This window comes from Rousettus aegyptiacus, unplaced genomic scaffold (assembly GCF_014176215.1).
Source record: "Rousettus aegyptiacus isolate mRouAeg1 unplaced genomic scaffold, mRouAeg1.p scaffold_m13_p_5, whole genome shotgun sequence".
NCBI lineage: Eukaryota > Metazoa > Chordata > Mammalia > Chiroptera > Pteropodidae > Rousettus > Rousettus aegyptiacus.
The window spans coordinates 25,284,349-25,310,931 of NW_023416308.1; the positions used below are offsets into that span (position 1 = coordinate 25,284,349).

At 39.1% G+C, this 26,583-nt stretch overlaps 1 protein-coding gene and 1 pseudogene across 1 annotated transcript; both read left to right on the plus strand.

Moving 5' to 3' along the window:
* Positions 1–5,525: 5,525 nt before the first annotated feature.
* On the plus strand, positions 5,526–5,644 carry LOC118603721 (annotated as a pseudogene).
* An 18,356-nt stretch (positions 5,645–24,000) lies between these two features.
* PATE3 (prostate and testis expressed 3) lies at positions 24,001–26,017 on the plus strand. Its single transcript, XM_016122616.1, has 3 exons — positions 24,001–24,049; positions 25,269–25,391; positions 25,893–26,017. The coding sequence occupies exons 1-3, from the start codon at positions 24,001–24,003 to the stop codon at positions 26,015–26,017; spliced, it is 297 nt and encodes a 98-aa protein (XP_015978102.1).
* Positions 26,018–26,583: the final 566 nt, after the last annotated feature.

Genomic DNA, 26,583 nt, shown 5'->3' on the forward strand with positions numbered 1-26,583 from the left:
GAACCCTTCATGAACAAGGAGAATCTTATTCGGCTTCCTTACAGCCTAGATAAAATTGCTCTCATGTCGAGGAGTATTTTCTTCTGATTTACTTTATCTTGGAATATTCTCAGCTTCTTTTTCCAACTTGAACAAATATATAGAATAAGACCCAGATGAAAATTTCCTTACCCACGTGATAGCACACCAAGAAGCAGTTCTCCAATATGTGTTTGCTCTTCTCTCATAGAGGCACAGTTATACAAGAATTGATTTTCTTCATATATTTTTTTGAAAACAGCAATTTGACTACTAATCTAAATGTTAAGTTGGAGTCGAATGGTACATAATTCATACAACCTTACACACCGAACCAAAATAAATTTCACTTGTATTAAAGTTTTAAATACATTAAACAAAAACCTTATATTTTATATTTTAATATTGTCATGACTATCACTGTTTGACCTCATAGTGTGTGGGAAGCATGTTTTAAGTACTTTCTATGTATGATCTCGTTTAATCTTCACAAGTTTCTATGAAGCAGCAATTATTAAAACACAATTTAATAGGTGGGAAACTTGAGGAACAGATTGGTTGCACAGATGCTAACTGTAACTTGGCAAGTATCACACAGTTTTCCAGATGTTATTGCTACATAAGAAAATTATTGTGTTCACTGATACTGTGGGTCTGGAGATCAGAAAGCAGCTAGTGTGAATTGCTTGTCTCTGCTTGATGATGTCTAGCAGCTTCAATAATTTCTTTCCTATTCTCTTCATTTTACTCCTTTTTCATCCTCTTTTCTTGCACAATTATGATGAAGAACTGTGAGGACCTCTGGAATTCCATGGCCCTTGTAGGAGGGCACGCTGAACATAAAGGTAATCCTGGGTAACTCAGCAAAGTTACAAAGTTTGGGGACTAGGCAAAAAGTTGAATTATTTATTCATGCATACCACACTCCTCCAGTGTGCATTGTGCATGATCTTGTCTTCTGGAGGAGGTGAAAGGGAGCTCTCAAGCATGATAGCTCTGCTTTCAGTGTGAGATGCAGCCAGATTCTTAGCCTGCGGGTGCCTAGTAGTTCTTAGCCCTTCCTCTCCACCTCCAGCCCCCCTCCCCGTTGCTTTCTGGGCTGGCTGATCCTCATGCATTCATTCATTTGTTCCATACGTCTTTGTTTAATTGGAAATATTTGCAGCATCCGTGTCCTGACTAAGCATGGTGCCAAGTGCTCTGGCTTATTGGTGAACTTGACTGTCCAGGTCTACCACGAACGGGGTATCTAGATGGAGAAGGAGTGAGAGAAAAGAGAGACTACCCAACCAGAAAACCCTGAAATGTTATTTCTAGCACCCAATCTGCACATTGGGATTTTGCTCCATGATTTTTCTCCTTCCCTTGACTGAACCTCCAAGCATAAATACTTGGGTAAAGGCTGGGCTATTTTTACTAAACATTTGAGTGAAACCAGGACACCATAGGCTGGTAATGTCAGAGATACTGGAATTGAGGTATTCCTCTGAACACAAGAAAAATTTTTTTTAAATCAGAAAAAATCACTTGCTTTTTTAGGGGTCCAGAGAGTAAGAGTAATGTAGCATGAATAATTTCATATCTTTTAATATAAGCTAGTTTCTTATGGTGCTTTGTTACTTTTTTGTTTGGTTAGTTTTTGCTATATATTTGATGTGCTTTATGATGTATGATATAGCCTAATAAAGTTATGCAGGGTGGATACTGGTTTAGATAAAATACTAAAGACATATTTGTTATTGTGACTATCCTCACCGTTGTCAATACTAATCCAGTATTGAGAAGACCTTGGTCCTAAATGTGAACACAAACATGAGGGGTGGGAGGAAGAGAGCAAAAGGCCCAGACTGCACCTACAATGAAAGCATCCAGGGCCCCGAGGCAGGGTGTCAGCCCAGCTTGTGGATTGGCTTGGGCCATAGACCTGGGTGGAAGTGGTCATAGGGGCAGTGGACCCAGAGGATTTTAGCACAGTCCTGTCCCCATTGGAGCCCCAGTTCTCGGGCCTGGGGCAGTGGAATATCTGGAGAGTAAAGGTCCTGACTCTCGAGGGTCCCAGCTGATCTGGTCAAGCATCATGTCCCCACTCATCAGGAGGCAGCCTCCATGGAACAGGAAGGGCACCTGAGACATCCTCTGTCCTCAGAAGTATCCAGGGGGCTTGGCTCTTTGGGAACATTTCCTGGCCTCGGTGGCAGTGAAACACCCACTGGCAAGCCTGTAACAGGAAACTTCTGCCCACAGCCCAGGATTAGCTCATCTGAATCTCCAGCCCTCTGTCAACCACATGCTAGAGCAGCCTGTCCTAGCCCTTCCTGGGTGCTCTGCTGCCCTGCTCCAGCTTCCTCTGCATCTCCCTGCCATCCCAGACTGAGATGGACAAGCTCCTGCTCCTGCTCCTGCTGCTGGGAGTCTCCCCTTTTGTGTTCTTCCATGGAGTGGGTGAGGACCTGGGTCAGCTGGGCAGGAGTGAGGACATGGACGGATGGGGAGCAGTCGCAGGATGATCTTACCAGCTTGGGATGGAACAAGGTCAAGAATGAGGTTCTGGGATTATCTGACCAGCAAGAGTTTGGGGTCTCTCTCTGTGGTCCCACCCTGACTACTACCAGGGAAAGGATTCAGGTCCTTTCCCAAGTTCAGAGTGGGGTCAGTCACTCCCATGGGGCAGAATGAGACTGTGGGCACTTCTCCATTTAGGGTTTTGGGGCTGGCTCAGGTGGCCCTAAGAGGCAGAACCAACAGTTACTCAAGATTTTTGATAAAGAAGCAGCCTAGGGGAAGGGCTCTAGCAGAAACAGGTCACCGAGGGATTTTCTCAAAACCAGTATTTCTGTGGTAAATACACTATTGTCACTTAAATATGTTTGGACTTCCAAAGACTTTTGGGGTTTGGTGTCATAGGAGATTTGTGGAACTGCATCCCCACCTTGGAGCCAGCACAGTTATATTCCATGATATTCTAACAGATTTCTAGCCTCAGGTGTCTGTATGGAGATGCTCTAAATGTATTCTGCATAAAGGCGCCATAGCGAAGGGAAGAACTTTCTATTTTTAATGGAATCAAGAACTATTTTCAAAGGCCCAGATCCTTAAAGAATCAAAGGACATAACCTGATAGGAACATTTTCCAGGCATTAAGAGTGTTTTGGAGGAGGAACAGAGTTACGCTTTTCCTTTGAAGTCCTAGGCCTTATCGATGTTCTAGCCCACCTTGGTCTCAGCCCATGCAATCTGGGGGTCAGCCTTCCTGTCTGTTTTCCACAGCTCCAGCCACATTATGTATGGTCTGCAACAATATGAAGAGTGGTCATTGTTTGCAGGACAAGGGCAATTGCACTGTAGAGCAAGGCCCTGGATGCAGAAGCAGGGACTTCTTCATTTTCACTGAGAAAGGTAATGCTGTTGAGCCAGGCTCTTCTGTCTTGAGCAGGCTGCTGACTTCAGACACTGTGCAGGCGCTCTCCGGTATGATGTGGACCTTGCTAGGAGGTGGATGTGTCTGTAGTCTGGAGACCAGGCTTAGAGTGGTTGGAGAAGGTGCTCCTACTTGCGCTCCAAGCATTGTCCTCTGACACTGAGGTTAAACTCTTTCTCTTCCAGATAAGTGGCGCTACAACCACACTCAATTGGACTGTGAAGAATATTGCTCGCCTTTGAATTTCTATTACGGGGCCCTGAAGATTTCGACCTTTTGTTGTAAAGGGCAAGATTTTTGTAACAGATACCAAGGAAAAGGAAAAGACTATAAGATTCAGTAACTGCTATGTCTTTTCAGTGGTGGGGTCACTCACCCTCTCCTGTCCCTGGCATCTCTGGCCCTGTCTCCTTCCACATGTCCTCCTGAAGAGCTGGCAGTGCCCTCTTGTCTCCTCCATGTTTCCTTCTTCTCTTTTCTCCTGGCCACTGGCTCCTTCCCCGTGACACCAAATACTCTCAGTTCACCCTTGTGTCAGGTCTCTGCTTCCTGCACACCTGCAAATCACCATCAGCCCTCCTTGCCTTGCATGTCCTGGTTCCTCATGATCACCACATTCCTCTGGCTGAGTGGCTGCCTGCTTTCTAATTCCACCAAATCAGAAGCGACTGCAATGTGTCCAGGAAATGGATGGGTTCCATTTTATACATCAAGAGTTTAAGGGATCAGTGGAAAATTCAGGAACATGTATCCAACGGGAAGATGAGCAGAGGCCTCCAAGTCCAAGAAGGTCCTAAGACCTGAGGAAATGATGGGATCATCAGCTTTAGATGCTATGTACACACTCAGAATCTCCTGAAAGCTTACATTATGAGACTGGAAGAAACTGGTTGTCCAATGTGAAGAGAAGGGGTGGATGAATCATAAACACTAGAGATCATGAAAATAAAAAGTGAGTGAAAGCCTCTCTCCAAAAAGATTCATGGGTGATGGTCCTGAAGTAGATGGGGAACGAGGATGGAAGGGTGACAGTATCTGTTTTCTGTGAAAGGTTCCAGGTTATTGATAGCACAGTTTCAATGGAGAAGTGGTACAGAAGCCACATCACAGTGGGTTGAGGAATGAATGGACTATGGCCGGAGGAAGTAGTGAGTATGGGCAACTCTTTCAAGATATTTGGGAAAAATTGAGAAAGTGGAAATATCTTTTGTAAGGATAGTGAGTTTAATGTATGTTTAGGCAAAGAAAGTTTTATGTCTTTTCATTAGTGTAAAATGCCTCTCTTATTATGACTTCAGGAATGTCTGTCACCATCTTATTATTTTTCTCAATGTATATCTTAAAACTTTTATCACCACTTTTATATGTATTTTTCCTGTTCTTTTGACTTCTTTCTTTTTCACTTTATAATGCACTTCTTCTGTCCTTATCTCTTTCTTTTATCCTGTTCCCTAATCATTCCTGACCTATAAACGAAGACTATTATTATCATGTTAAATGACTTATTCAGTGTAATCTTACATTTCTCATTTATAAATGAAAACAAAATAAGAGGAATATTTTATTTCTCTTGTAGAGGCTAACAACAAATTTATTTTTTGTGATTTTTATTTAACTAATTTTTTTTGAACTGATGAGAAAATTTAAAAATATCTACTTTTATTTTCCAATTGTCAAATGTAAATATTTTTCATGCAATTGAGATGAGATAAAATTGAGCTGAGATAAGAGGTTTCAGGGAAGGCAAGTTTGATTAGCCATTGTGGGGCATAGTCTAAGCCAGAGCCTTGTCATTAAACTCTAAAATATCAGAAACAATCCTATTAGCATCGACAGTGATCACCCACATCAAGTATTCCAGCCTACATTAAGTTTGTCTAGGTAGGTCATCCTGTATTAAAGAGAACAACGGGTGGGCCAGTGAGGGGCCTTTTTTATTTTAAAAACTGCCTTATGAGCCATATTCTCATGAGCAATATAAATCCTAACTACTGTAAAATAGTCAAAAAATACTAATAAGTTAACAGAAATATTAAAAACAGATTTAATGGGATCCACTTATCGATTTGCTTTCAAAAAGTACAATATGGTCTATGGCCACGTCAACCTGAAAAAGCCTGATCCCGTCTGATCTCGAAAGCTAAGCAGAGTCGGCCCTGGTTAGTACTTGGATGGGAGACCACTTAGGTAGACCAGGCGCTATAGGCATAACAAATATAGATAGATAGATAGATAGATAGATAGATAGATAGATAGATAGATAGATATCTAGATAGATAGATAAAAGGGATTGTGAGCTGAAAAGTTCCTTGCAATCTGTGAGGTCAGCCAAAGGTTGCCTCATCTTAAAAAAAGAAAAAGTATGATATGAAAAGAGAGCAAAGTTGCTTACAGTGGAGTTACCTGACAAACAGTGCATCATCCAGGTGATCAAAATGTAAAGTGACAGCAGTAAGGCAGGTTGACAGTACATACCTCAGATAGGATGTAATGAGAATGGCACTTTACCTCTGTGGTCCTCCTCCCGTATCCACAATCCTGGTCTAACCACGAGAAAAACATCCGGTAAACCCAAAATAAGGCCCATTCTGCAAAATATCTGTAATCTTCAAATTATCAACATCACAAAAAATAGAAATTGCGAGAAAATGTTGCAATCTAGAGGAGATAAGGAAACATAATGAGCAAAAGAAATGCAGTATCTTGGAAGAGAAAAAATACATTTGGTACAAAGAAAAGGAATCTGAATATAACACAGAGTTTAGTTAATAATAATGAACCAATATTTTTTTGTTAGTTGTGACAAAAGTATCGACGTAATATAACCTGTTAGCAATAGGGAAAACTGGGTGAGAAACTGTAATATATTTGTAACATTTCTGTAAGTCTAAAACTATTTTATGATATATGGTCATGAGATGGGGAGCACAGCATAGGCAATGCAGTTAGCATTAATGTAATAGCGAGGTGGAGAGCCAGAGGAGAGAGAGGGCAGTGAGGAGGACTGTTTTATAATCTGTACAAATGTCTAATCAGTATACTGTATACTTGAAACTAATAATAAAATAAAAATTTTAAAACAGGGGGATTAATAATAAAAAACATTTTTATAATTATTAAAAAAAGAAAACCCACTCAAACCAATTCTTAGAGATCAACATTCAAAATTGTATGTATCTATTATAGGACTTCTCATGAACATACATGCGTACATGGAGATATATACAAATGTATACACATAAATTTTTTATACATATATTAGACAAGAGTGGAAGCATACTTAGAATGTGTACATTAGATGTCAATTGTTCTTTGGAGGCCTGGGACGAGGACACAGACAAAGCCTCAGACTCCTGATTTGTGTTAGACCATCTTAGATCTTGTACCAGCCACCCTTTGAGACTCTCCCCCAGATCATCCCCTTCAGGGGAGGGGTTATGTAAAATTTTTCCAGGCTGAGAAACTAAACAAATAGGCTGACGACTCCAACATTCCATTATGAATTTATTAAGGAAATTTACATACATGGTTATCTCGAATGGCATCAAGACAACATGGATATTCTCCACACTGAGTGGCTGGTGCTAAGGATTATATAAGACAGGGCAGGAAGGATGGGGGAACTGAGGTGTGATCTGCCCCAGATAAGGGGGAAAAGCCTTACATGCTTGCCTGGGGAAGGACAATGGTCTTAGAAACCATGAGCCATGGGAGGGGTCGGACAGTCTCTGAAGGAGGTGACAGAAAGCAATCTCTGTTCTGCCCTGGATATAACTGGATCTAGCATGAGGGTCTGGCAGTGGTCAGGCAGCAGTCATATCATAAACAGTCTCTCCCTCCATAGAAAGGGTTGGGAGGAGCCAGGAATTCTACTCCCAGACTCTCTCTGGTCCCACTAAGTATATTTAGAGCAAAGGTCAATCAGTCCTTACTCTGTTTTGCATATTGTGCTAGAAAACCTGAATTTCATTCAGTAAATATATATTCTATACACACACATATACATATATTTTCATTACAGCCATTCTGTGACCTAAGTTCAATTATTACCCTCTCTCCTTAATGGAGGAAATTGAAATATACACAGAGAATGTAAATTACCATGGTCTCAAATTTTTAAATGTTGAAATCAGGTTTCTAACTTAGATCTGTCTGATATCTATCTGAGTCTGTGTTCTGGCCAAGGTACTCCCTTGTTGGGTCTCAGCCTAGACACATTATTGGAAGATCTGATGGGGAAGGGCGTGGGCCTGGAAGCTTGTGGTGGTTCTGGACACCCACTGTCTGGATGCGGCAGAGAGAGAGGATTCTATGTGCCTGATGACCTCTAAGCAGGTGGGCTGTATAATTTATCCTCCAGACTGACACACTGTGGGAGTAAATGGGTCTTTATTAATATTAATATTTAAGCCTGAAATAGAGGACTATTAGATTTCTGCCAACTTTGTGAGTCTGGGAGGCACTCATGGGCTCAGAATGAATTTAATATATGGCATCCATCATGCTTTCAATTCCTCATGGACCTTCCAAGACTCCTCACTTCCAAAGAGTCAGGACACCTTCACGACTTATCATTCAGCAAAACTCTAATATTTAAAATATTTTTTTGTCCAACCTGAGGTAAAGACACTATAGAATGGTATTCAGGAAGAGAAGATGAAGGTAAACCAACCAGGAAATTACAACTATATAGTCTTCTGTGAGGCTACTATGGCCTTTGCCATGTTTCACAGTTGTTTAATGTAAAAGTCTTATTATTAAAACTGTAGCAATGCATATTTCCATATCTTTTTCATCTTCTACATACAATATTTTCTTCTCTTTTTGTCCACTTCTTTCTTTTTCTTTCCATCTCTTTCCTAGCCTTTTTAAATTTTCTTTTCCTGTTTGCTATGGGAAAATAGACATTATGGTTTGTATTTTTATTACTTATTGACTATTTCTCATTCACATTTAAAATAAGCTAAATGGAACATTTTACATTTCTCTTGGAAAGACTAAAGAAATTAATTATATTCATTTTCCGTTACTTTTATTTAGGTTAACATTTTCCAAAGTCATTAGAAGTCTTAAAAATCTACTTTTTAAAAAAATATCAAATTTAAATATTTTTCATAGATTTCACCTCTAAATTTGAGCTGAGAGGGGTGGCTCAATAGTGTAGTGGTTAGCACGTCTGCTTTACATGCAGAAGGTCCTGGGTTCGCACCCCAGGTGCATCCACAGACCATACGTCTGGTATACTGTGAGTGCGTGAGAGGAGAAGCTCCACCTTCAGAGATTTGGTTTTTAAGGGGAGATGGCAACATCCATAGGTCAGGAGTGGAAGTGGAGTGGGGAGGGGATGAATGAACAAACAAATAAATAAATAAATTTGAGCTGAGATAGGAGATAAAAAAAGACAGGTTGGATTAGCGATTGTGAAGCATAGTGTAAACCAACAACTTGTTATTAAATGGTAAAATATCATCAATAACCCCATCAAGATCAAGCCAATAAAACCCAACTTAAATATTCCATTATATGTTAAGCTAGGTGTACTTATTATGTTTGATCTCACTAGATAAAACTATAGATGGGTCATGATGATAGAGGCAGAACCCATGAAAGGACTTTTTATTATTTTAAAAACTGCATTTTATCACCTTAGACCTCTTAGGATTTGTAATATAAAAAGAAACCCAGAATATAAAAGTGTTGGCAAGGATGTAGGAACAGAAATGTGTGGTCACTGTTAGTAGAAATGTCAATGGTGCAGCAATAGCATAATGGTTCTTCAAAACATTGAAAATAGAATCACCTTATGATCTAGCAATTCCAGTTATAGATATATAGACAAAGATTAGAAAGCAAGGTGGCAAGGCGATGTTTGCATACCCATGTTCATAGCAGCATTATTTATGATAGCCAAAATGTGGGAGCCACCCAAGTGGCCACCAAACAGTGAATGGATAAATAAAATGCATATACATATGCAGGGATATCATTAAACCTTAAAAATACTTCAACCTGGATGAAACTTGAGAACATTATGTTGAATGAAACAAGATTGTCTCTCCAAAATACAAATACTATATGATTCCACTTATGTAAGAGTATTCAGGAGCAAAATTCATGAAAACAAAGTAGAATGGTGGTCACCAGGTGCTTGGGAGAGGAGGGAATGGGAGTTGTTATTTAATGGGTATAGAGTTTTAGTTTTGCAAAATGAAGAATTTCTAGAGATCTGTTTTTCACAACAATATGAATATACTTAACACCACTGAAGTGTACACTTGAAAATGGTTAAGATGGTAAATTTTATTATTATGTTCTCATCACAATTAAAAATTTGAAAAGCAAAAAATGAAATTAAAAAAAACACACTTTTATCCCTCTCGATAAAAAAAAAATTAAAAAAAATAAATAACTCCTGTCTTTTATTACTCCTTTTCCATCTCACTAATGGCTAACAGAAAATCTGTGGACATAGCAGAAAAGGTGCAAAATACAAATATGTTAACAAAAAATTTAAAAATATCTTCAATGAGGCTGCACTTAGTGACTTGCTCCATAGAGCACAGTGTAAAAATAGGAACAAAAGTAACTTTACAAGGAATAATCTGGCAAATAGTTTCTCAGCTAGGAGATCAAGGTTAATATAATCAATGATAAGGCAGGTTGGTATTATATATCCATAACCCAGGTATAACCATAAATAAAACATCAGAAAAATCCATATGGAGAGACAGTCTACAAAATACCTGACTCTTGCTCCTCACCATATTGAACACCAAAAAAATAGGGACAGTCTGAGAATTTGTCACAACCCAAAGGAGGTAAGGAGACATGATGAGTAACTGAAATGTGAAATCGGGGAAGAGAAAAAAGACATTAGCCATGAAGTTAATGAAATCTGAATAGAACACAGAGTTTAGTTAAAATTAATTTATCAATATTTTTCATTAGTTGTGACAAAATTTATCTGTAAATCTAAAACTATTGTGAAATTAAAAGTTATTGAAAAACACACTCATTAGAGACAAATATGGTTATAATTTGATGTAGTATTTTATGGGCCTTTAAATGAAAAGTATATACACAGACACACACATGAAGATATATATGTATATCTTTTTAAAGAAAAATATATTTTACAGAGTAAGATTATATATAGAATGAGTGTATTGAATGTCAACTGTTCTTTGACATACTCCTGATTTGTCTGAGACCACCTTACATCTTGCTCCAGCCACCCTCTCAGGCTCTTTCCAGAGATTTCACGCTCCCTGACTTCAAACTGTACTACATGCTACAGTAAACAAAACAGTATGATATTGGCAGATAAATAGACACAGAGGTAATAGAACAGAATTACGAGCCCAGAAATATATCTGAACTTATAGGGACAATTAATTTATGAATAAGGAGCCAAAAACATACAATAGAGAAAAGATAATCTCTTCAATAAATGGTGCTGGGAAATTTGGACAGCTCTATGCAAAAGAATGAACCTAGACCACTATTTTACACCATATACAAAAATTAACTCAGAAAAGATTGAAAACTTGAATGTAAGACTTGAACCTACAAAACCTTGTGAATTACTTAAAGTCACTGAATTGTACACTTAAAAATGGTTAAAATGGTAAATTTTGTCACTTATTTTTTCCACAATTTAAAAAATAACTGGCATTGTCTTGGTTTTTGTTATTGCAACAAAATTACAATACGATTATGAATTATAACATAGTTATTTTCCATTGGGCAGTTTCTATGTACCAGTTACTATGTACAGTGGTATGTTTCATCATTGAGACTTCACTAGGGCCATGTGAAAAAGTTTTTATCAGCCCACTTAATAGAGGAGGAAATGAAGGCTCAAAAAGCTTAGAGAATATTCCCAAAGTCATGTTGCTAAGCACTGAGCTACAAATAGAGCCCAGGTGCATCTGGGTCTGAAGCCTGTGCCCTATTCTCCTGCTTCTGGTTTTCTTGTGACTGAATCATTCCATCTGCTGGGACCCTGGACAGACCCAGGTAAGGAGTCCGTGGAGCTGAGGCAGCCTTATGAGTAGAGAGCACTGGGTTGTAACCTTTTATCTTGGTTCAGCTCATCCCAGTGATATAATAACTATGTGACATTGGTTACATGATTTCACCTAAGTTTCAGATTCCTCGTCTCTAAATAGAACTACTATACAAATTACAGGACATAAATCTGCCTAGCAAGTAGAAAGAGGAGCAACAGCTTCCATTCATTGAGGTACAACTGTGTTCCAGCCTCTGTGTCAGTGGGTTCATTACATATTTCATCTCTTTTCATCATAACATCGTAAAGTACAGAAGATACTTAGAATCATAGCAGTTAAGTGTCCGCACAGAGTCTTGCAGCCAGCAAGTGTCAGAGCCCTGCCACCTATCTGGATCTGTTTGAGCCAAAGCTTGTGCTCTCCACTGAGTCTCCTATTCAGTAGACCACACATTCAAGAGGACAGACGGCTGAGTTAGACATGGGAGAGCTTGTCAGCAGAGTTCTAGGGAGAATGAAGAAAGGAGACCTGGGCACAACTGAGAGTCCAGGGCCATTGGATGGAAGAAGATGAAGGTGATGAGAGCTAAAACTGGACCACAGTTACAGTGGTGAGGCTCTGGATCCTCTGGGAACCCTCCCAGTGCACCCTTTTCTTGGCAGAGCACAGAGGTGTAGAGTGCAGGTAGACGCCTCTGAGACTCCATCCCAGCTCTGCCACTCACCTGCTCTGCACATTCTACAGTGTTAATTAACCTCTCTGACCCACAATTGCTTCATCTGTAAAGATGGAGATAACAATCTCACTGCATTGGAGGGTGGATAAAATGATGTGTAAAACATTCAACTCAGTGCTTGGCATACAGGTAATAAGAAACAGCAAACACCTGTGCTTTATATGCCCCTAAAAGCTATAGACTCACCTAATCTTTATAACAATGGTGGAAAGTAGGAGCTGGCTGTGGTACAGGAAAGCTAAGTCTTTGCCCAGGATCATCAGGGATGATAAAATGGAGTGGTGGCATTCAAATTCGGGAACTCTGACAATTACCATCAGAGTACGTGTCTTTTAGTACTTAATCATGCAGTGGCCAGAAACATTTTTTCCCCACTGCCCTCATCACACATCCGTATCTCAAGCCCTAAGAAAGCAGAGGACCTCCCCTGTCCACCCCATAGATAGCCAGGAGCTGCTTGTGAGGCCCTCCTTGTTTCTGGGACATCCTCTGGCCTTGAGTATCAGGGCCTGATTGGGGTTCATATCGAAGACATTTGAGAAATGAAATAACTTGAGGACCTTTGCTAGACTATTCTCCGCCCGGTGACCCTTCCTTTTTATCTCGTCCACTACAGAAACAGCCCATGAGCTGCCCTGCACTTGGTCTTGTTATTCATTAAGTTGTTCTTGTAATCCTCTCAGGGTCCCCAGATGTCCCAGTTCAGCCTCCTCCACCTTCTTACCCCACCTAGACTTGAGGTTTGGGCCCAGCCACAATAGCAGAACCAGATGACCAAGACTGGGGGTCCCGACAAAGGCCCAGATGGCATTTCAAAGATGCACCACAGTCCTTCCTCATCCACCGGTCATTTCTCTTGGGCCTCTTGGCTCTCAAGAGACAGTGTGGGTGACAGTTGAGAGCGAAGCTTTTCTGGATCTCGACGTTTGTTCAGGGAAGATGGGCAGGATGCAGTCCAGAGGAGCTCTCTGCAAGTCAGCTGAATTCTAACTTCTCTGATAGGAGGGGAGGGAGTGCAGTCTCATCCTTTACTGACTAGCTATTGCAGTAGGTTTCATTACAACAGGAGAACACATTTTTCTCCCTGTTGGTGATACGTATATATTGCACACATCTTTTGGGGCAGCCCAGGATCGAGTATTGATAGACGTATTCTGAAGAGGGCGGGAGAATAACAGAGAGACCCAGGTTAGGCTCTGGATATGAAAGGGAACGTAGCGGAATGAGCGGCCCCTTTCTCCTCTCCTGTCCCCTTAGGCAGAGCCTGAGACTTGAATATCCTTCCGCAAAAGAGGCAAATCCTTCCAGGGAAACTCTCTCACCCTCACCACCCACATATATTTACAGCAAAGGAGCTGTAACAGCTGTACCTATGAGAGTTTTAGTCACTGAATATCAGAGATAGATGAGTTTGGAGGTCATCCACTAAAGCCCAAGCATTGTACAGATGAGACATTCAAACTCAGAGAAGGGAAGAAAATTGCCTAGACCACCAGATGAGTTCATGCCGGAGCTAGGAAACTAGGGAATTTTGACTCCTACTCTAGTGCCCTCTTTTTCCAGGCCAAGTCATAAAATTCAATCCCCCATCCCTCCTTTTTCTCTTGTCCTTATCTTACCTCCAGTGAAATGTAGAATATACACGTCTTTGGTCTGGCATGCAAAGTCAGGATATTGGGATTGACAGGAACCTAAATTCTTTCTGCAGGTCTTGCCTACAAATTCATCGCAGGACGTACAGCGTGGAAACCTCCTTGTAGAATCTAGACGTTATATGAGAACCATGGGGTGAGACCAAGGGATGCCAAGTAGTTAGGGGAAGAGAGGAGGAGGAGGGCTGCGCTTCAGGTGTAGGGACTGAGGCCAGGACCCAGGACTTTCCAGGCTTCCCTAGTCCAGCCGCTATGGACCCTCCCTGTAGGGTCCAGATCTATCAAGGAACTTGGTTTTAGGCATCATAAGCTTACCAGGTAGCCCTCACCTTTCTTTATTTTTAGGCTCACCTGCAGCTGTGACTTCTAAAAGAGTAATTGAAATGCCATTTCATTGTTGGTAGGACTAGTCAGGTTGCTTGATTGAAAACACCCAGGATCCAGTGGGGAAAGGGGAAAAGGATCTTTCTTCTGAGTTACTTATTTAGACCCCAGTCTTAGTTGAGAGAAAAGGCAATATGGTTTTCTAACGTTCCCATGTATAGGCTCCCATGATTCTTTCCCCTCACGCCTTTCCAGGAGCTAGAGTTTGGTGAAGCCACTGGGCAGCAGGTACCACAGGGTCTCCAGGAAGAGTTCTTGTGTTAGGGAAGGATTTTGCAGTAGCCAAAGTCTCAAGGGCCTGGACACAACTAACACCATCCCTGTAGCCTCCTCATTATCTGATCAGGACTTTAGAACATTACCCCCTGATCCTATCCCCCTGCCCTTTTTGTCTCCCTGCCCTAGGACTCACCTTCTGTGGAAGAGCAGCACAAAACCAGGAGGGATCCTGGGAGCAGGAAGAAAAGGATCCAGTCCATGTATGTTAGGAAAGGGATGATGAGGCAGGCAATCAAGCTCCAGAAAGGGTCCAGTAATTGTGCACTACAAAGGATGTGGGATGGAGATAAAGCTGCAATCTCCACCCAGTCTTCTGCTCTGTGAGTTGTGTCCTGGGCTAGAAAAGGTGCATTTCATTTAGCTGTATTGGGAGGCCCTGCCTCTAAGAGAGTGGGTGTGCTGCTTCCTCTATCCATTCCACAGCCAGCACAGGGCCTCAACCAAGAAGTCTGCACAGGAAATAGGTCCCTGGAGGAAAAAAAACATAAATTACCTCATCCCAGAGAATGCAGGGGATCTAAGTGAAGCAGAGGTGGCAGCCACCTTCATATTCTCTGCTTATTCAACTTACTATGTGTGATGCTACCAACTAGCCCACTGAGCCCTGGTATCATGCTTTGCCTCACAGGCACACACAATGCATGGCCCACCCACATGTTGTGTTTCATTCCTTGATTCAGCCAAACTGCATAACACTGGGCTGGTAAAAGAAAGAGCATTCAGGTAAAGGTAAGGAACTAACTCACCTCAGACTTTCAGTATGTCTTATAAGAATGCAGTTGGAGACTACAAATTCACTTATTATTCAAAAACACATCCAGATGTAGCCATATCATATTGAGTCCCAAGTGGTAAGACAATCACAGGATAGGGAATTTAAGAAGAATATACTCATTGGTCCACAGTTGGGAGAAGTTAGGGACAAGTTAAATAAAAGAGAGTATTGACTTTTTGTTTTGCAACAATTATATTTTATCCATGCAAACAAAGAGTTTATATGTTAGGAAAACCATGGCACCTATTCAAAGGGAAGGCAGCTTAAAGATTGCTTACACCCCAACATGTTTTTTCTTTATCTTCCTCTCTCTCCCTTCTGACAACTCATTAAGTTCACTTGTTTTTCTTTCCCATATCTTTTAACTAAGTTATATTTGGACCACGTCTATGGACACAACCCAAGCCTAAGCCTCAACCTCTTTAGCCTGGCTGCTATAGCTACTTTTGCTAGTCTTCCAGTTAGTTTCCTTGCTCTCTTTTCAAATATTTACACCTCTACATGTATGAATTTAAACCATTTCTCTTTGTCTACGAAGCCTATTCTGAGGTTCACTGCTATAGAACCCAATTCCTTTCAGATACTTTCATAGTACGGTCGATCCACCCAAACATCTAAAATCTATTCAGAGGAGTAATCAATCGCCATCAACTAGAATAAGAGAACAATTAATTTATGGAAGGATACGATGTTAGAAATTGTAGGGCTTTGTTAAGCAGAATTGAGATCAATGACATTCTTTTTTTATTTCCAATACTTTATTAATAAAAGAGTTTGAAAATATAAATGGTCAATCGCACAATTATATTTAAAAAAATCTTCTAGAACCTCCGGCATCTTTGGGAAATGGGCTAGTAAGTTCCAGACGGAGGGATAGAATACTCCTAGACACAACAAATTTATTCCCTTACTTTCTTATTTATTTTAGCATCTTCATCTTTAGTAAAGTAATGTCATATTATACATATAAATTGTACCATTCGCTATTTTTTTCTAACTTACTTTTTTGGCATTCATGTGCTCTTACGTTAATATTCCTTTTTCCTTTTCAAGGAGATATTTTGATGACTGACTGATAATACTATTAAAACATACATTTTTATTTATAATGTGTACATATGTCTGAAGCATTAAAAAAAAGTATTGAAATACTCTAAATGCATATATATATATATATGTACCCCTAATATGTAAATTCTTCAAACAAGCCCGGTTAAAATAAAATTGTAAGCTAATAGGTAGTAGGCTTCTATCCTGACATTCTCTCACCACTTTTTCCCCCTTGGTTTTGCAAATAAACAACAAGTTAGTGGCATTCTTTAATGAGAGAAAGGTGCATGCAAAGTTCTAGAGTTTAAAAACTATGTTGCAGATTGAATTTTTTTCTTATAATGTCTTTATCTGGTTTTTGTATAAGGGTAATTTGGCTACATAAAATGAGTTCAGTAAATTAACTCCTTCAATTTTTTGGAAGACTGTTTTGAGAATTAGTATTTTTTCTTTCTGAAATATTCTGTAGTATTCACTAATGAAGCCATCTGGGATTTCTTCATGAGAAGGTTTTTAACTACAAAGTCAATATCTTTAATAGAAAAAAGTATATTTTGGGTTTTTTTTTTTTTTTAGTATTATTTTGTAAGTGGAGTCCTTAAGAACTGCCCACTCTTTGGCATAATAAACACTATGTGAGTATGCTTACATGAGGACTTAAGATAATGAGTCTGTAGTGTTTCCAACAGTGTAGGTGCTTACGAAATTAATAGTCATTATTATTGCGATCTTCTAAAGGGAAAAAGAAGTCTTTGACTAAGACAAAAAAAATTATCTAGTTTAATTTCACTCAAAAATCTATTAAAAAGAGAAAGACTCAAGTAAACAAAATCAGAAATGAAAGAGGAGACATTAACGATGGATACTACAGAAATACAAAGGGTCATACAAGAATACTATGAAAAATTATATGCCACCAAATTCAATAACCTAGAAGAAATGGGCAAAAGCTTAGAAATATATAACCTTTCTAGACTGAATCATGAAGAACTGCAAAATCTAAATAGAATGTTCAACAATAAGGAAATTGAAACGATCATCAAAAACCTCCCCAAAAGTAACAGTCCAGGACCAGATGGCTTCACTAGTGAATTCTTCTAAATATTCACAGATGATTTAATACCTGTCTTCTAACCATTACAAAGAATTGAAAAAGAGGCAATACCTCCTAATTCGTTTCATGAGGCCAATATCACCCTTCCACAAAAACCTGGAAAAGATAACAGAAAAAAAGAAAAACTGCAGACCAATAGCTCTGATGAATACAGATTTAAAAATTCTAAACAAAATACTAGCAAATCAAATATAACAATACATTAAAAAGATTATACATCATGATCAAGTGGGGTTCATTCCAGGGGCACAAGAATGTTCCAACATATGCAAGTCGATCAACGTGATAGATCACATGAAGAAACAAAGGATAGATGCAGCAAAAACATTTGACAAGATATAGCATTCATAAGACTACCAGGTGCTGTAGGTGTTTTTTTTTTAAAAAAAAGATATAACATTCTTTTAAGATTAAAACACTCAATAAAATGGATACAGAAGGAAAGGACTTCAACTAATAAAGACCATATATGACAAACCCTTAGCTAATACCATATTTAATGCTGAAAAACTACAAACCTTTCCTATAAGATCAGGAACAAAACAAGGCTGTACACTATCATCACACTTATTCAATATAGTGTTAGAAGTCCTCGCTAGATCAGACAAGAGAAAGAAATAAAATGCATCCAAATTGGGAATGAAGAAGTCAAATGGTCAGTTTTTTCAGATGATATGCTTCTCTATATAGAAAACCCTAACGACTCCACTAAAAAAAGTATTAGAAACAATAAACGAAGTAAAGTTTCAGAATGCAAAATCAACCAACAAAAATTTATAGCATTCCTATACATTAACAATGAATTTTCAGAAAAATAAATTTTAAAAAATTTCTTTTACAATTGCAACAAAAGGAATAAAATACCTAGGAGTAAACTTAACAAAGGATATTAAGGACTTATACATTGAAAACTGCAAGACATTATTAAAAGAAATTGAAGAAGACACAAAGCAATGGAAAGATATTCATGTTCATGAATTGGAAGAATCAACATAGGTAAAGTGACCTTCTTACCAAATGCAATATACAGATTTAATGTAATCTCCATCAAAATCCCAATGACATTTTTTAAAGAAACAGAACAAAAAATCATCAGAATCGTATGAAATTACAAAAGACCCTGAAATGCTAAAGCAATCCTAGAAAAAAGAACAAAGCCAAAAGTATCACTCTACCTGGCTTCAAATTATACTACAAAGTGACAATAATGAAAACAGCATGGTACTGGAAGTAAAACAGCTACACAGACCAACAGAACAGAATTGAGAGCCCAAAAATAAATCCCTGTGTATGTGGGCAAGTAATTTTTGACAAAGGAGCCAAAACATACAATGGAGAAAGGAAAGTCTCTTCAATGAATGGTACTGAGGAAATTGGAAAGCCATATGCAAAAAAAGAAAGAAGAAAGAAAGAAAGAAAGAAAGAAAGAAAGAAAGAAAGAAAGAAAGAAAGAAAGAAAGAGAAAAAGAAAAAAAGAAACTAGATTGCTATCTGTCACCACACATCAAAATTAACTCAAAATGGATCAAAGACCTAAATATAAGACCTGAAACAATAAATTGCATAGAAGAAAACATAAGCACTAAAACCATGGACCTTAAATTTAGAGAGGCTTTTATAAATTTGACCTCAAAGGCAAGGGAAGTAAAAATCAAAAATAAATGAATGGAACTACATCAAACTAAAAAGATTCTGCACTGCAAAAGGAAACATCGACAAGACAAAGAGACAACCAACTGAATGGGAGAAGATGTTTGCAAACAATGCCTCCGATAAGGGGCTAATAACATACAAAGAACATGTACCACTCAACAATTAAAAAAAAATCCAATTAAAAAATGGATAGAGGACCCGAACACACACCTCTCCCAAGAAGTCAGAGAAATGGCCAACAAACATATGAAAAGATGCTCAACTTATTAGGAAAATGCAAATTAAAACCACCATGAGATACCACCTCACACCTTTTAGAATGGCTATCATCAACAAGACAAGTAATAACAAGTGTTGGAGAGGTTGTAGGGGAAAAGGAACCCTCATACACTGCTGGTGGGACTGTAAATTGGTGTAGCCACTGTGGTAAACTGTGTGGAGTGTCCTCAAAAAATTAACACTAGAATTACCATATGACTCAGCAATCCTTTTTTTGGATATTTACTCCCCAAATTTGAAAATGCTTATCCATAAAGATATATGCACCCCAATAGTTATAGCAATATTATTAACAGTGAAAAGGACATGGAAACAACCATGTTTGATGAAGAACTGCCATTTGCAATAACTTGGATGGATCTTGAAATTATCGTGCTAAGTGAAATAAGTCAGGTGGAAATGTGAGATATAGAACTTAAAGCAACAAATGAACAAGACAGAGACTCATGGATATGGACAACAGTTTAGTGGTTACCAGAGGAAAGGGGGAAGGAGAAAGGTAGAAAGGTAAAGGGGGTCAAATACATGGTGACAAAAGGAAATCTAACTTTGGGTGAACACAATGCAATGTGTGTGCGTGCGTGTGTGTGTGTGTGTGTGATGTATTATTGAATTATACACTTGAAACCTATATAATTTTACTAACAAATGTCACACCAATAAATTTGATTTTTAAAAACGTGCCTTTCAGGTAAACAAGGCCATGAATAAAGTTCTCTCAATATTTTTCAAGAGTAGATTTTCTTTTTCTGAGAGAGAGGGAGAGAGAGAAAGAAAGAAAGAGAGAGACTTCTCTCCACAAAAATATTTTTTAAATGTGATGATTTAGAAATATACTTCAGATAAAGTTGATGGGTTTTTTTGGCTGATGACAGAATTTCCTTTAGGGTTGTTTGAAGAGTTTTCATTGTCAGTATATGTCTGTTGTAAAACAAGTGAATGGCCAGGTCATAAAGACATTCCTTTTTCACTAAAGTAGCAAAAACAGATGGTCACCAAGCATCATAGGCGCTCCATCTGTGAAGACAGAGAAGAACCTCTGTCTCAGTCAAAGTTTTGTATGATAAAAATCACCTCGTTAACATTGCCAAAAAGTAGTTGACTTTTACAATTTCCAAAAGATGTCCGTCATTTTAACAGCCTGCATAGAGCAAGCAATACCAAAAGGAAAAGGGGAACTAGTTACATTGAAAGATGCCTTTTATTTCATCCAATTGTAAAATGAATGAGTATGGCAAAGGTGCCTTTTCCTCAATGACTGCCTCAAATTTTTTTAAAAAAATATCAACCATTCTATTTGACAAGAAAAATGAATTACAGATTTTTTTCTTAACTGCAGCCCACAAAACAGTTCTAATATGATTTACTAAAGTTTACCCCATGTAAGTGGACCTTCCTTTCATTTGGAAAGCTGGTGAGAAAACATATGGAAGCCTCAAGAAAAGGGTTCTGCAAAATGGCACAACTACATTGAGAAACAGGCCACATTTTTCAAACTGAGCTTTCTTATTAGGAAAAATTCTAATCCTGAGTTGTATTTTCAGAACAGACAGAAGCAAGATGTACTTTCATTTTGCCTGGCTTCCTGCTTTCATTGACAAGAATGTTCCCACGCTAATGAAAACACTGTGGCCTTTGTGTCCTAGCAAGTTCAAAGACCCAAATGAAACCATCTAATTCCTGTACTTTCATTTATTTCTATTGGTAGCAAAACCTCAGCTCAGCACTGCTACACTCTTAGAGTTTGTTGCCAACGTTCAATGTGGAAGGAAATTATTAATATTAGCCAGAGGTTAATGAAAAATATATTTTCTATCTGAGTTCATGGGCCCCATGAAACTAAGAGGACACTAGATCTCTTGATAATAAACCCTATTTAGGAAGGTAGATAAGGTGCTAACAAAAGCCTAATACTTACATACATAAATAGTCCATGAACAATCCTGAGAAGGTTTTTTGGAACTTTTTATTATCCATCATGACTTCTCATCTGAAGCTACATATTAATAGCAGTCTCGTGAACGAATCCTGAATTTTAATGATGCTGATTTGTGCTTGTACTTCCACTGTGCTCCTTGTTAAACATGTCGCCACCAGGGTTTTGTGAAGGCTCCAAGAGCGACCTAAGTGCTGGCTTCGTATGTGATGCCATAGCAAGCACTCAGTAAATACTGGTTTTATTCTGTTTCTGCTCTTCCCACCAGCAAGCAGAGTTGTGAGGGGCTGGATGTGTACTCCAGGTGATTTCCCTCGGCCCCACAAGCAGATACCTCCCCACCAGATTTTTTAAAGGATTATTATCTCTCTTTCCAGTCTCTATACACACTCTGGATAACAATTGCTGCTCCTGAGAACCTGGGAACAAAGCAGCCTAATCCCTGATTCTATGCCAAGGTCCATTTCCCCAAAACAGAGGGCATTTTTTAGAAGGTCATGTTAAGAAGAGTGCTCACCTGTAGTATCACCACAATCTCAGTCGCCCACCCTGGAGCCAAGAGAGACCATGAACGCAAGGACACAATGTTCTGCTTTCATCTCCACAGTGCAGGGCAAACGGCATCTATGCTGAGTGGTTGGACGTCTTGGCATTAGAGTGTATTAATTTGGGTGCTGTGCCAAACTGACTCTGTATCAGTGGGATCAGAGACAGTGGAATCAAGCAAGACTGACACCGTCATTCATTCACTCCTTCAATAAGTCATCATATGTCCAGCATATCACCATGTCCCAAGCAGAGTGCCAGGTCAGAATGACTGAACTTGGTGCCCATCTTCAAAATTTGTATCACAGAACCATAGACTGTTAAAGTTGTAAACAATCATAAATATGGCTGAAATCTCACATCACAGATATGGCTTGGTAAAGAGGCCATGAGTTACACAATAATCAACCACAGCTCTCCAGACTCCCAGGAAAGTGCTCTATTATGCCACACTACCTCTGTTAATAGGTTCTAATACCTAGTCTCTCCTACTCTATATTAAATGAAAAAAAGAAGTTGTTTTTAAGAGAAAATCTGATGGATGAGTTACCATGAGAAGATAGGGAATAGGTCGGAGGACCCCAGTGCTTGGGTGGAGTTGCAAAATTCCACAATCTTAACTAGAAATAATCCAGTAGGAAAGAGATTCAAAACTCAATGGGGCTTTCAGAAAGTATCTTCCAAGGGGATCCTTGAAAGAATAGAAACTGTGCAAACCCATTGTAGTCTATCTAGAATGTCTGCACCTTTGGCTATGATTCTAGAGTCACTCTGTTTAAACAGAGAAAGCAGAGAAAACAGGTAACAAATAAAACACTTTAATTGCCTTTAAACCCAAGCACCAAAGGCTCAGGGGTTTGTCTTCTTGAAAAGCCTTTGGAAGGTCCTGAAACATTTCATCCAGTTTCTAACATCTTCTCTAGAAATATGGCAGAATATACAAAAGACACCCTAATCCTGCTTTCCATTCTAGAATCAATTATTCCAGAGGAATCAATTCTCTCATGTCTAAGGCTCTTGGGTCCCTTTTTAGACAAAGATGGACTCCACACTCCGGCTTGTCACAGAAAAAATTTAAGACCTTATTTCATGCAATCTACACTTAATATCTAAAAATGTCAAACTTGATATGTTTTAATGAACATGTTGTTTCTACAACTAAAATATGTGTCATTGAATCAATTCAGTATGAAAGATTCCTAGTATCTCTACCTAAAGTACCATCAGCTTACTGGCAGGTTTAGGAGATTTAGAATGCCAGGGTTGGTCATATTTTTCTAGGGCTTTAATCATGGTGAACCTTAACGAGCTAACTTTTGTAGAGATAGATACTTAAATCATAGACAAAACTGATTCACAATATAAATTTGCTAAGGATAAATTCATGTGATTGATTTTGGCGGCGGGGGGTGGGGGGGTGGGGACTTCACAGCCCTACAAAGTTAAAAGTCCTTGACCTTGGAGGAAAAATTTCTGATAAGATGAAAGAGTTCTGGACTGAGAATCAGAAGTTTTAGGTTGAAGGACTAGTTTGGTCATAGATTATACATCTTTCACTTCTTTCACTCTCCTGTTTCTCACCCATAAGGGGAGGAGCTAAATGAGCTTAGTGACTTACACATTGCTCTGCTCTCACATATGGAACTGTGTTGGGCACATAAAGCTCTCAGTAAATATTTATTGAATGTATACATAAATCCTCAAGAGGCATAAAATCGAGGTGGTTAAAATGTGGCCTTTAGAATTAGGAAGTCTTGCTTTGAGTACTGGCACTATTGGTCACTGGATATACGATCTTGGATAAGACACTGGACCTCACCAAGACCCAGTTTCCTCCCATGGGAAATTGGAACAAGAATGATAATATCATAACTATAATATTATCAATAATTACTATTTGAAGACTATATAAAAAACAAAGTTAGTTTAATGTAAACCCCAAGAAATTAATTATCATTATTCTTGGCTCTGTGGTGGAGAAGAGAATGAACTTGAGCTCCCAGTGGAAACCTTGTGTGATTGTCTCCGTTAAGCATGAATAATCACTGAATGCCCTATGACGACAAAGGTTTCCTCCCTGTAGCCTAAAGATCTGTGCTCGTAGTCCTTGGCTTCTTTTCTTCCTGAATAAGGGACTTCTGCATCAAGATGGACAAATGCTTCTTGTTGATCTTCATCCTCTTCTGCTTCATTGAGGGTAAGTCACAGACCTCAGGAGTGGGCTCCAGAGATGGGATCTAGGGAGCCCCAGGAAGCTCCACATGTGCATTAGGTATCCATGCAAGACTAAGCCTTGACTACATTTATAAAGGAGGAGAAGCTAGCCTTCAAAATTCTCCGTTTGCCTTCCTGGCCAACTTTTCTGACCTTCTCGACATTCTACCATCAGGGGCTCAAGCATCCATGGTTGCCTCTTCATACTGCTTTCCCACTCTGTTCCTACCACTGCCTATAACCTAAAATCCTAGCAAGATTTTCCTTGCAACATCCTTTCCATTTATAAATCTGTATCCCATTTCAAGGGAGCTTTTCATTCTACAATGAATAATTTTGTAGTTTATTTTAGTGCTGGGAAATGGCTTCTGATACCCTTATTAGGGACTTTATATTAAAACAAGTAATCGTAGGAGTGAAAATACTGGATGCTCTGGAACCAAATAAATAAAATATATATATATAGTTCAGTCACTGACTTAAACTCCCTGTACTTCTGGTTGCTCATCTGAGAGATAGGGAAATAGCTACTTACAAGGCTTTTAAATCAGATACAAAACAAGAGAACATGGCCCCAATGAGATGCTCAACAAACGCTATTTTTTCTCATGTAGGTGTACCAGGAAGAGTTGTTTAAAAAAAATTAAACCTGTATTTTGGTTAGCTTACCCTATGGACCATGTAAAATGTCACTCTCTACACTGTAATTCATGAGACCTTTACAAAGATTCAGTTTGAAGTTCAAAATAACAGCATATATCACCTAACAATATCTAATCGGCAAATGTCAGAAATTCCATCATAGCAACACTAGGTCGGGTAAAATATTTTAAAGCATTCACCATCACGATCACACTCCTGTCTATCTACAGAACAGCCAAATAGGCCAGGCCAGCATTAATAAAACCATTTTTAAGCTGGAAAAACCAATGCCATGGAGGCTAAATCTTTACTCAGCTACTGAGGTTATAGAGCTTAAGTTGGACCAGAATTTTTTTATTCTCACAGTAGCATTTCTCTGGGATGTGGAGTTGGTGAGAGCTCTGTTTTACACCTCATACCCTATCACCGGCTCTTCATCCACCACCACCAACCCTCACCTCACGCCGCTCACCCGCTTCCCCGCTCCCCAGGCCTAGATACATCCAGCTCCACCTAAGTCCATGCATCCCCAGGCCTCACACCAGCTCTGTGCCTTCCAGCAGTGACACCACTGAAGTGCATAACATGCCACCTCCACCTGAAAGCAGATCGTTGTAGAAAAGGCTCAGGTGTTTGTGTTGCTAAGAAGGATGCGACATGCATGACCTTAAAGATCTTCAAGGGTAAGTTAGAGGATTTGGGGGTGCTGTGAGATTCTTAAAACATTTTAAGAGAGTACTTCAGCAATTTTATATCTCAGACTAAGGCCAGTCCAGGAGAGGAACCAACGTGCAGAATGTCCCTAGCATGGGTCCTGGTACATGCAGACAAAAGAGAATTTGGGAAAATGAGACAGGAGGTAGAAAGTGGGCATTCTTATTTCCAATAAAATTAACTAAACTGACTCCAACTCTGAAGACCTTAAAGCACTAATTACTAATCTTCTAGCAGGAAAAGGAATGAAGCAGCTCTACAAAGAGCTGAGGGCCATCAGGGACTCAGGCAAACAACCCCTGCAGGGGCCAGAGATTTTTACACCACCTGCCTGGGTCCTCTTGAAAGTAAGAGCTGGAAAGCCATCCTTATTCCTCCTCTGATTCCTAATTACATTTTCACCAGCGCCAGGTTTGACTTTAGAAAACTTAGATCACTGGCTTATTTTCCATGCTTCCTTCTTATTACAGGTGTTGATCTCCAGTTATTATATTTGGAGTGTCAGAAATTTTGCAGAAACTTGACGTATGAGCTCAACGATCAGACTTATGTTCACAAATGCTGCAATCATGATTACTGTAACTTTGAACCCTGAGCTATTTGCCCTTCTGAGGTCTCACACTGTAGAATGTGATTGATGTTTCGCCCCCTTCACACTCCGCCTGCCCTTGTTTCCTGCCTGGTTCATCCAGGAACTACCTGGGTCCTCTCTATAATTCTGTGTTATCCTTTCTGGTGTCTCCAGCTTGGTTCTTGTCTCAGTCAGAGGATAATGATTCTCAACAACAGTTTTCTCCCATTACGGAAACTGGCATGTCTTCACCCCAGGAAGCTTTCCCTGAGAGGCCCTGTATAGTAACATTTAAAACAAGAGCATTCTAGAACCTTGTGATTAGCTTAGATAGTTTACTTTAGATAGTAAACTTTAACTCCCTCAGTTGAAAATTCACAAATACTTATTTTTATCAAAAACTCCCATTATCATTACTATAATTATGCAGAAATTGCAACAAATTGGATGGTGGCACTTGAGATTTTCCTCAATGGATACAAAGTTATTTTCTCCAGTAGACAGTGTCCACTTCAGATTCAGTCGTGGTTTTCTTGTCATTTACAAAGTACATCTATTGACTGTGTTAGTAGGAAACAGAAAATAAGGGG